Source organism: Linepithema humile, chromosome 5 (assembly GCF_040581485.1).
Source record: "Linepithema humile isolate Giens D197 chromosome 5, Lhum_UNIL_v1.0, whole genome shotgun sequence".
NCBI lineage: Eukaryota > Metazoa > Arthropoda > Insecta > Hymenoptera > Formicidae > Linepithema > Linepithema humile.
This window is the reverse complement of record NC_090132.1, coordinates 14,435,586-14,448,175: the sequence shown is the minus strand read 5'-3', so window position 1 is coordinate 14,448,175 and position 12,590 is coordinate 14,435,586. Positions and strand designations below refer to the sequence as shown.

Sequence of the window (12,590 nt, the reverse complement as noted above, 5' to 3'; positions counted from 1 at the left end):
AACGCGATAATAACAGATTTAAATAAGATTTACATATATACATATAGTATTTAATAAATGTTAATTATAATATATAAAAAATACATGTAGTCTACATATATACGCACAAATCTGCAAAATTTTTTGCCCCCCCCCCCGTTTGTACTTGGAATTCCACACCCCGAGTGATAAGAAGTCTCCGGCCCTGCGGAGTAATATTGTAAAATACATAGTTCAGTACTTAGTAAAAATCAGTGTCGATAATAATTTGATAATCATCCTGTCGTTTTTCTGTTTTCGCTCAAGTATCGTTGTGGTTTATTTTAAATAAAAATATCAAGGGTCGCGTATAGGATGTAACCGTCAAAATCGTTCAAAAAATCAGAGCAGCCAATCATGAACAGTCGGAATATTTTTTTAAGACTTTATTCGGTTAAAATACATTGTGTCAAGTTATAAAATAACAGCCGAGTCGAAATATCGAATATCAAAAAGAAAACTCTTGTCGAATCTTTCAACATGGAGTGGAGCGTGTACGAGAATCGCATCACTGTTCTCGCGCTGCACCGTGTGGGGAAGAGTGCTCGCGAGTAGTTATACTAGGCCGGTTTTAACCCAGGACCAATGAGGGGGGTGCGGGTGAAGAGGGAAAGAGTTTGAGGGGGAGGGGGTAATTTTGGAGGAGAGGGGGTAATGACGTCATCGTTTTGGAGGAGAGGGGATAATTTTGGAGTGGAGGGGGAGACGAGAGAGGTGCGGGAGAGAGGGGAAGGTATCAGATTACATCAATTCCCGGAAGAGATAAGGATTCCTGGAAAAGATAAGGATTGTTTATATAAACATGAGTCATTGAGAGATAAGGATTCCTGGAAAAGATAAAGATTGTTTATACAAAGATAATTTGCAGGCACGTGCAGGTTTTTTCTACACATCAAAGTAGAGCGCCTGTTTAAATTACATCATCGTTATTTTTAGAACAAAGGCCCTTAGCAACAGGCAGCCGTCATCGCTATTTTCAGAACAAAGGCCCTTAGGTAGCGCTATTTTTAGAACACACGCCCTTAGGCAGCATTTGGGCACCGTCATCGTTATTTTTAGAACAGACAATGGAGGGGGTGATAAGGATTGTTTATACAAATTTTAGGCAGCGCCATGTTGCCAGATTTCAATTTTGTGTGACATCATCGCTATTTTTAATTAGTGTCGTGTGCAACAAGCGGGTATATAAAGCAAGTGAGAAAAAATATGAATCTTCAAAGTCATTCGCAATGGAGAAGGAGCGCGATCTTACCGTACGAGCAGCGAATATCAAAACGTTAGGAGAGTTCCTCCCATGGGACTACGAGTGCGACGAGTACCTCGATTCTCTGAGAGAAAAATGTCGCAAGAAGCAACGAACCGAAGTAATTCACTCTCTGGTGGCGCAAATAGTGCGTTTGGAGAGTGTGAGGAAGATCATTCAAGAGCGTTTTCTACCCACCGGCGGCGGATACGGAACCCAGAGAAGATTCACCTGGAAAGAAATCGAGACGGCCTTCAGAAATCGAATACTAACCGGTGCGGTTATCAATTCCGACTACATCAATCTACGCGAATTTTTGGAAAAGATAAGAAATACAATCATCGAGCGGATCCAAAGCGTCATGGTGGAACACAACAGCGTCAAGATCAACACCGCGTTCAACGGGGAATTCATCGCAGGCGACAAGACTGCCGTAAAAACCATCGCAACCAAGAACCGCGAGCTATTTCCAACAACCGATGTACAAGAATGGTACACGAAGCATGTGGTTGACGTCATCCTGGCGTCTTTGGAAGAGTTTCAAGAACGCGACAGCGGATGGGCATTGTCACGTATCTTGGACCTCACCATCAACGTCAACAAATTCAATCCTCTACGCGCAGGATGCCACATTCAGTTACCGCAAAAAATTATGCTAAAAAGGGCGGTGGTCAACGTGCAAACAGCGGACAATGCGTGTTTTGCGTGGGTAGTCGTCGCCGCTTTACATCCAGCGGAAAAACAACCGGAAAGAACAATCGAATACCCACATTACTCGACGGTGCTGAATCTGTGTGGTATCGAGTTCCCCATGACGCTTCCGCAAATATCAAAATTCGAGAAACTGAACACCATCTCCGTCAACATCTTTACCACCGAAGACTCCAAAATCATCCCTTTGCGCCTCGCCAACGACAAGATGGAGAAGCATGTCAACCTTCTCTATGTGCCTGGAAACAACGAGGCACACTTGGTGCTGATTAAAAACTTGTCTCAATTGGTGAGCTCACAATTGTGCAAGAGAGAACACAGACAACATATTTGTGATCGGTAAGTAAAAACACATTTATAGAATAATTTGAAACTTTATTCGCAGTATTAATTATACAAACTATTACAGGTGTTTACACTACTTTTGGATGAGCGAGAAATTGTCAGTCCACAGCGTCGACTGCAAGAAGATGAACGACTGCGCAGTTATTCTTCCCAACGAAGACAACAAGTGGCTGACGTTCCGCAACTACAACCGAAAGGAGCGGCTCCCGTTTGTAGTGTACGCCGATCTGGAGTGCACGCTGGAGAAAGAGGAGGGACAAAACCATACCACATACGCCTACCAACATCACAAGGCGTTTAGCGTAGGATATTATGTAAGTTGTACATACGATAACTCATTATCTAGTTTTTAGTCTTATCGCGGTGAGGATTGCGTAGCGTGGTTCGTCAATGAACTCCACGATTTGGCACACCACGTGAAAGCGATCCTTACCACCGTCGTCCCCATGGCGGATCTTACGCGGAAGGAATCGGAGGAATTCCGTAGCGCCGTAAATTGTCACGTGTGCGAAAAACCGTTCGCACCGGAGGATACGCGGGTGCGCGATTATTGCCATCTCCGGGCGTTACCGCGGTGCCGCGCACTCGTCATGTAATTTAAATTACAAAGACTCCCACGTTATCCCGGTGATATTTTACAATTTATCCGGTTACGACGCGCATTTCATTATTAAAGACGTTGCCAATGCTTTCGAAGGCAGCATCGAATTGTTACCGTTGACAAAAGAGCAATACATTTCTTTTACTAAAAACGTTAAAGATACGGAAGATGAAAATTCCAAAATTTGCGTGAAATTACGTTTTATAGATTCGTTTAGATTTCTCAGCACCAGTCTGGAAAAATTGGCATCTTATCTGACAATAGATGAATTAAAAATTTCACGATCGGAATTCAATCATTTATCCGCGGAACATTTCAATTTGTTTACTCGGAAAAGTGTGTTTCCCTACGAGTACGTCGACAGCGTCGACAAGCTCTGGGAGACTTGCCTACCTCCGCGCGAATAATTTTACAGTTCGTTGACTGGTGAAACGGTATCCGAGAGCGATTACGCGTACGCGACAAACGTTTGGCAAACTTTTTCGATCGAAACTCTTGGACAGTACAGCGATTTATATTTAAAAACGGATGTTTTTTTGTTGGCGGATATTTTTCAAAATTTCCGAAACACTGTATAAAGAGTTACGGTTTAGATCCCGCACAGTATTACACTTTACCGGGATATACGTGGGATGCTATGTTGAAGCACACGCGCGTAAAGTTCGAGTTGCTCACAGACATCGACATGGTCCTGTTCGTTGAGTGCGGTATACGTGGTGGTCTTAGCCAATGCTCCAACAGATACGCTCGCGCCAACAATAAATATATGCCGTCGTACGATCCATCGAAACCATCATCGTACCTTATGTACTTTGATGTTAATAACTTGTACGGTTGGGCAATGTGTCAACCGTTGCCCTATGCCGATTTTCAGTGGGTCGAAAATGTCGCGAGCTTTGATGTAATGTCCGTAACATTCGATTCGACTACCGGTTATATGCTGGAAGTCGATCTTGCGTATCCGGTGAATCTTCACGACGCGCACACCGATCTACCGTTCTGCCCGACGCGCGATAAGCCGCCCGGCAAGCGGGAGATCAAGTTACTCGCCACGCTGTGCGATAAACAGCGATACGTCATTCACTACCGTAATCTACAGCAATGTATTCGACACGGCTTGCAGGTTACAAAGATTCACCGCGTACTGCAATTCGCGCAATCTCCATGGCTTCGAGGATACATCGAACTAAATACAAAATTTCGGACATGCGCGATCAATGATTTCGAGAAGAATTTGTACAAATTAATGAACAATGCAAAACTATGGAGAATGTGCGAAATCATATGGATGTACGGCTGATTATGCGATGGAAGGGTCGGTACGGAGCAGAGGCTATGATCGCCAGACCAAACTTTCATAGTCGAAGCATGTTCTCGGAGAATCTAATCGCCGTAGAATTGCGGAAACTCGAAGTGAAATTCGACAAGCCGATCTACGTAGGTATGTGTATCCTCGACATATCCAAGACCTGCTTGTACGAATTTCATTACGAATACATGGCACCTTTATACCACGACAATTGTAAAATTATGTATACCAATACCGACAGTCTGATATACTTTCTACAATGCAAGAACGTATATCACGATATGAAACGCGATCTTTCAAAATTTGATACGAGCGATTACTCCGAGGACAACGTTTACGGTATACCGCGTGCGAACAAGAAGATACCGGGTCTGATGAAGGATGAGAACAACGGCGCGATCATGACGGAATTTGTCGGACTGAGGGCGAAAATGTACGCGTTGAGAGTCACCGGACAAAAAGATACCAAAAAGGTTAAAGGTGTAAAGAAAAATGTAGTCGCTAGAACGATAACGTTCGACGATTACACTCGGTGTCTCAACGATGAAATCGAGCCCAGGGAGAAACACAAGATCGGATATACGTCTATTAGATGTCGGAGCCATCTAGTCTAAAATAATGTCTAGAAATATCTAAATTAGATGCCATGTAATTTTGTGTCATTTATTTCCTTATACAAAATTAAAACTTAATATTTACACAATAGCGATGTATTGTTTATCAAACACTGTTTAGATTACAAATTATCTTTCGACATCTAATAGATGTCTAATAGACTTCTAACAATAAGTAAATATATTAATGCAATATAGGCTTAGTTTACACCGATTGTTTAGTACACGTATCAAATACTAAATCAGCTTCTTTAATTGGTGTAGATTTTACACTAAACGATTTATACCTATCGAAGAAGCAGATTTAGTATTTGATACGCGTACTAAACAATCGGTGTAAACTAAGTCATAGCCTCATCAGGATAAAAACACAAAAATTTTGTGGTTAAAAAAATAATCTCATAAAATGTATTTTTGGTCTAATATTAATATTTACTTTGTATTTGCGCGAATCAATTTCTGTCTGTCATGATTTTGGAGATTATAAAATTAATAATGATGTCTACATATATGATCGATAGCTATACCTGCAAAAAGAAAGAAATAGCATTATGTCTGCCCTCTTTTACCCGAGGCTGTCAGCAGTATATATAATTATAATCGATTATATATATATATAAATTGTTCTTTAATATTATATTATATTAATATTATATATATATATAATATTTTTACGGAAAAATTGTTTTAGTAATTTTGATTTTTGCGGGTGCTATATTGACCAATCAATATCGATCATTTATATGATTGGTTACGTTGCCTTTCATACCGCTCAGGCTGTGTTCGGGGAGCGCGCTATCAGCGCTATCGCATTATTCTATCTTTATCGTTCATTGGACATAAAACAAGGATAGAGTGACACAATAGCGCTGATAGCGCTCTCCCCGAACGCAGTCTCAGGCTCAACAAGTATTGCCGCGCGAATGCTGTAACCTATTCACGTGTTTACGTGCTGTGCTGTCTTGTGTCTCGTGTGTGCTGCTATAAAATAGTAAAAAATGGATAATGAAGAGAAACCGGTAAGTGCACGATTTTTTTCCCAAGGAAAAATTGATTGTGCTTTATCTTGTGATTTAATATATTTGTGTACTTTAAAGTAAAATATTATGCTTTTAGGTTAGTTCGCATTTGCAAAAGTTCGCGTTGCATCGCATTGTACACTCTTTAGTTCTTTTTTCTCTCCAACGCCTGAATATAACGTTCTTCTCATTTTAAGTGCGAATTGTATACAAGTGTACAAAATAGCAACGCAACAATAACAAACCTTTTGTTTGTTTTACTTCTAATAATGTATAAACTCAATTTTTAGATTATACTTCTTTAAAGATTTTGTCAACTTTGTCTTATTAAAATTTTAGATCTAGAAAATATTAGATTATTTTTTATCTTAGAGTATTAGTAAAATTGAACTTAACAAATTTTATAATAAATATAATTAAATATTGTGTATGTATTCGCAAAGAAATTTGAATAATGTAGAAATGTATCGTATAATATATTCTACTGTAGTAATATAAGTACCTACTTTAGAAATCTTATAAATATTATTATATTATATATATTACAATTATGTACTGTGTTAAATGTATATTATGCAGTATTGTTTTAAGGCTCAGTGAAACATATACTAAGAAAAAATACAGCATTGTAGTGTATGCGTCAAATGATATTAAAGATATAAATGCGCAAGCATCCTACAATGCTGTATTTTTTCTCAGTATATGTTTCAGTGATCCTTAAAACAATATTGCATATTATAATAAAACAATGTACTTATGTACTACATATAAATAAATCTGACATTACATTACACGAGGCTATAATTTTGACAGTTCATTAATATATATTAACAATCCGTTGGGTTAAGCCCATATCAGACTACGTATTAAAGATTGAAGATTGGAATTTAATTAATCAGGACAGAAGACTAAAATTTCTTTGTTCTGTTTAGTCAAATTTCAATTTTAATTGTTAATGCATGGTTTGATACGAGCTTTATATAAGCTTTATATAAAGCGTCTAATCAACATTTATAAGACATCTACAAGACGTCTAATAGATGTGTCTAATAGAAACCATGTCGACGTCTACCGAGATGCAAAAATCAACTTATTTTAGATCTATCGAATAGACGTCAACTAGACATCTATTCGACTTTACGTTTCTCCCTGGGGGCCCACGCGGCGTCAATCGTGTATCCGCTCAAAGATGCACGAGGTGTACACCATGTCGAAGTCGAAGCTCGCGCTCAGTCCGTACGATGATAAGCGGCACGTCGTATCCGATTCCACCGACACTACCGTGGGGACATTATAAAATACAATTGTAGTATTAGTATTTAGATTATTATTATGTTGTATATAGTTTATACATTATATTATTTATATTGTTTATACACTAGTGTTAATATTTATGTATAGTTTATATATTATTTAATAAATAACACCATTGCAGTACATGTATATAATTGTTTATTGTAGAATAAATATATTTTATTACAATACATCGTCTTTATTTATCCAAGAATTATGCGAATTGTCGAATCCCAACCACTTTACAAACACCTTATCGTCCTTTCGGCGCAACACCTTCTCTACGAGATAAACGTCGGGTTGAGCGGTCTTGAGCAATTCGTACTCGTAAAAGCCTCCCGCGACCGGATCTCCGCGATAATCTTTAATCAGATACGTCACAGGATTGGTACGTTGCACCGTGGCGATCTTAAACACCTCCGTCGACCAATTCGGCGTGTATCCTTTCTCGAATACAGTTTTGAATTTGCTCACGCGCACCGGATCACCCACCCTGAATTTCGCCGGCGCGGCAATTTTTATATTACTGTACACGGTGCTCAAGAGTCCCTTTACGATCTCGGGAGTGACATCGATCGGGCGCATACCGATCGTACGATGTTTACGACCGTTGTATTCCGAGACCAATCGCGGTAAATCGTCGATCCACTTGTACGATCCCGTGAGCGCAAAAAACTTCCACATTTCGTTCTTTAACGTACGATTGAATCGTTCCACCACCGAAGCCTTCATGACCGAGTATATCGAATAATGATTGATGCCGTGTTTCTGGACAAGATTTTGGAAATCTCTGTTGTAAAATTCTTTTCCATGGTCGGTCTGCAAATTTTTCGGAAATCTCTCCCTAAATATCGCGGAAAATGCTTTGGACGTTTCAATTCCACCTTTGGTCTTTAAGGGCATGGCCCACGCGTACTTGCTCAACACATCGATAACGGTTAAAATGTAGTTGTAGCCGCCGTTGGATCACGAGTATGGCCTTATCTCGACAATGTCAGCCTGCCACAAATCATCGTATCCTTTCACGACGACTGGCCTACGCGTAAAGTTTCTTCTCGCTGGTGCGTGGAGCTCGTCCACGAGCAATCTCCTCTCCAGGCTCACCGCTTCCTTCTTGCTCATTGCGATTCGTTTTGCTTCTTCATTGCCTCATTGTAGTATTCAATGAAATTTTTTCTCATAGCTCTACGAAGATGTACCTCTCAAAGTGCGACAGAACATGTGGTTCTAGCATGATGGTTGTCCAGCACATTATTCAGCAATAGTATGAGAAGTGTTAAATCGTAATTACAATGATTGCTGGATCGGTAGAGGTGGTCCGGTAAATTGGCCTACCAGATCGCCAGACCTTACGTTATCAGATTTCTTTTTGTGGGGTTACCTTAAAGAAAAAGTGTATACAAAAGTACCAAATACTCGAGAAAACATAGTGGAACGTATTAGATATGCTTGCGCACAAATAACGCCAGATACACTTTCTACATGTGTACAAGCATTCCAAGCTCGAGTTAATAAATGCATCGAAATAAAAGGTCATCATTTCGAGCATTTATTGTAATTGAATAGTGAGAGGCGAGGGGACTCACCGAAATAAAGCACCTCGATGGTGAGAGAAAATGGCAAAAACTAATTTTCACTGATTACAGCGCCATCTATCACGATTCAAAAAAATGTCTCGGACAAAACTTACGTATTTTTTTCCAAGAAATCCGAATCTGCAATAAAAAATGGGGGTTCCCATTTGAAATTTCAAAGTTGCCACCCGCCCCACCCCCAAGGAGCGGTGGGGGCGGGTTAATTTTTACACAGGCAGACGTCCCCCTTGATAATATTAAAAGTTTATTTGGGACATTTTTTCGTACAATGCTTATTTTTCGAAATATTTAGTTGTCTCAATATAATTGAGACAACAACACTATCTTCACTACATAAATAAACATTATTTATGTAGTGAAGAAAATGTTACGATTTCCTGAAAGATGCCTAAACAATCCAGCCTATTTCTAATATAAAACGCTCCTGAGCCAGAGCTATCGGCGGCTCGGCCATCAGCGGTAGTGGGGGAACAGGAGGCGTCGTCTCGGAAATCGGCCCGAAATGTGCAACTAATTCCGAGCGCTGCTGTATAAGATTACCGCTTTTTGATTACCTAACCTTTCTCGGATCGACAACGCGAATCGAATTCTAGTGTCGTAGATCGGTGAACATTGAGATTAACGCAGGCAGTGAAGTGTGAGTTTTGTGATTCTTCCTTAAAAAACGGAAAAAGGCGCATAAGCGATAACATATAAGGCGTCAGGAACTATTAAATTAACAGATAATTATTAAAATCTAAAATTATTATATCATATGCAGGTCATCTTTCTATATATATCATAAATAAGGTTATGTTTGAGAGATGTTGGCTAGTAGAACACCACTACTACAAATTTTATTTATATATTTTATATTAATTTTTGTGCTATATATACAGGGTGTCAATTTAGTCCCGGGACGGCTGAATATTTTCTCATGTAAGGTATTTTTGAAAAAGGTCAAGGTCATTTCTGAAGTAATTTTCAACGAGGAATTTAACGGTGACCTTCAATTTGACCTTGAGCTTGACCTTCAAGGTCATTTCAAGGTTAGGTTAGGTTTTTTAAATAGAAACCCCTATTTTTGATTCCAAAATCTAATAGCTGGTGTCAAGAGCTTTTCAAAACACTATAATGAAGTTATTTTTTATTAAGTACTTTTCGAGTTATGAGGCTTGTAAATTACAGTATTTTGACATAAAATACAAAATATCTTGTAAAACATTCAATTTTTGGGAATCTTACCTTAATACTTTTATGCATAAAATAATGAGACGAATCAATTGGTATAAAGAAAACACAGTTGCTTTCAAGAAAAAATATGTAGTTTGCAACGTGCAACTGCATACTTTTTCTTGAAAGCAACTATGTGTTTTTTTTGACGGTTAAAAAATATTAGATACATATAAAAAATGTATATGAAACGAGCATGTGCTACCTAGGGAAGATGTGATAAGTCCTGTTTTCAATACTGGTTTAAAAATTTAATAAAATTTAATAAAATCGAAATGCAATCTATTGGCACATGGCTATACATACTGTTGCCCTTCTTAATCCAAGCGTGGAGGTTTAATCGAATTAACGATTCCAGAGGAGGTTTTATTACTGAGAGATATATTTTAATAAACGTATAGATAAAGTTGGTACAATGGCCTAGTTTACACCGATTGTTTAGTACGCGTACCAAATACTAAATCTGCTTCTCCAATAGGTATAAATTGTTTAGTGTAAAATCTACACCAATCAAAGAAGCTGATTTAGTACTTGATACGCGTACTAAACAATCGGTGTAAACTAAGCCAATGTTCTTTTAACCGCACGCTCAACAAAAACTTGTATACTTCGTTTACAGATGTTTATACTAGTACTAGGTCGCTAACTTCGTCAAAAGAGCTGAGACCGGCAGGATTTTCGGTTTCGGCCATGACACCCTACAACAAAATGGCGACAATGCGTGTGTTATGCATTGAACTATATTGGCCGGAGCACAGACTTTTGCATAAAGCATAACGCATAAGCATAAGGAAATTGATTGGTCCATTTCCTTATGCATTTGCTTATGCTTATATATAGACCAATCAATTTCCTTATGCTTATGCGTTATGCTTTATGTAAAAGCTTGTGCTCTCGGCTTATACCATACTGGAAGGAGCACAGGCTACCCCCTCCATTCGACAAAACGGTCAGACAAGGCGGCGACTTGGTACCGGATTTCTCTTTCTATCTCGTCTACTCTCTTAGCTGAAAACATTCGCCTTGCGCATACATATATACCATTTATATACATATAGGACAATTTGTTATTTATCTGTCAAGCATGGGAAAAATTTGTGGCCTAAAAAATTGTTTAAACAGCAGCGATAGCAATATGGAATTTTCTTTTCACAGGTATTAAAATTAAAATTGATAAATATATTATTTATATTTTATAATGTATAAATATATATAGATATATATGTATAATTATGTGCGTGTGTGCATGTGCTTGTGTATGTACATTTTATAGTATTTAATAAATATTTTTCAGCTTTCCTATGAAAGATAATAAAAAATATAAAAAATGGATAATGTCTATACCAAAAGATTTGTTGGACTTGCCCCTAAAACAGCACACATATATATGTAGCAAGCATTTTTCACATGATTCCTATGTATTACGAACAGCAAAAAATCTATTATTCAAAGATGCAAGTCCGTCAATTTTTTATATAACATCTAGCAATGATGCAGATAAAGAGAATATTGAGGTATGGTTTATTGAAAATATTTTAATTTACTATTGTAAAAATAAATTTTTTCCCAGATACTGTCTATAACAGACACATTTTCAGGATCTCTAGGATCTTCTTCCAATTTTAGACATGCATTCTGTCTGGATTCTTATTATAAAATACACATACATACACATATATATATATATATATATATATATATATATATATATGTATGTATAATCAATGTGTGTATATAATTGAAATCGATTGTGTATATATATATATTTGAATCTGATTAATCGGGATGTATCTACGACTCAATTCAGCGATTGTTTCAATTATCTGAATATTGATATATACACAATTTTATGTATATTATATATATTTAGTTACGCTTTTATACTTGTACATATTGTAAGTTGGTAATATAATTAGAAGCATAAAAGTAAATATATTTGTCATTAAAGTTAATTTGTCATTCATTGCATCTCACAATAGACTGCTACATTTGATGTCACTGAGAAATGAACAATATTGAGAATATACACACTATAGTTTATCCAAAGAGACTGGAGTTTATTTTATGTTACAAATGCTTTGAAATGTGTTTTTTTTCTTTCTTTTCAATAAATAGAAAAGCAGTGAAAGAACGCTTTAAGGCATTTGTAACATTACGTACAGATGTGTGTGATAGCTTTAAATATATATCTTAATATTTTTAATATGTGCGTGTGTGTATAAAATATTTATTTGATTTTGGTAGAGAAAAACAACTAAAAAAATATTAGATAAACAAGTGGATGAACAAATGGATATTTGCATGCTTAATTCTAATGTAATAAAGACGGCAACAGAACAAGAGCGAAGAGAAGGTGAATTATTGAAAAAAATACACATTTTACAAAAACGTTTACATCGTCGAGAAAAAACTATTAAAACAACACGGAACATTGTTGAAACGTTTAAAACGAATCATGACACAAACTCAGATCTGGAAAAAATATTACTGAATAATTTTAGTGATTCTAAGTTACAAATTATTTTAAATGAATATCATAATAATAATGTTGTTTCAACGCAAAGACGATACACGCAAGAAATGAAACAATTTGCATTAACACTATATTTTTATAGTCCTAAAGGATATGA

At 37.2% G+C, this 12,590-nt stretch overlaps 1 protein-coding gene and 2 long non-coding RNA genes across 3 annotated transcripts; all 3 read left to right on the top strand.

Annotated features, from left to right (window-relative positions):
• The first annotated feature begins 140 nt into the window (after positions 1-140).
• On the top strand, positions 141-2,720 carry LOC137000259 (uncharacterized). Its single transcript, XM_067356383.1, has one exon. It carries the CDS (start codon positions 1,086-1,088, stop codon positions 2,313-2,315), a length of 1,230 nt encoding a protein of 409 aa, XP_067212484.1. The 5' UTR covers positions 141-1,085; the 3' UTR covers positions 2,316-2,720.
• A 2,387-nt stretch (positions 2,721-5,107) lies between these two features.
• Positions 5,108-6,389, top strand: LOC137000262 (uncharacterized). The gene is made up of 2 exons (XR_010890543.1): positions 5,108-5,860; positions 5,958-6,389. It is a non-coding gene; the product is annotated as an uncharacterized lncRNA (long non-coding RNA).
• A 4,470-nt stretch (positions 6,390-10,859) lies between these two features.
• LOC137000261 (uncharacterized) lies at positions 10,860-12,196 on the top strand. Its single transcript, XR_010890542.1, has 3 exons — positions 10,860-11,115; positions 11,255-11,474; positions 11,559-12,196. It is a non-coding gene; the product is annotated as an uncharacterized lncRNA (long non-coding RNA).
• Positions 12,197-12,590: the final 394 nt, after the last annotated feature.

Excerpts from the sequence above, each read along its gene's own strand:
- LOC137000259 (XM_067356383.1), top strand. The coding sequence starts at position 1,086 with ATGGAGGGGGTGATAAGGATTGTTTATACAAATTTTAGGCAGCGCCAT.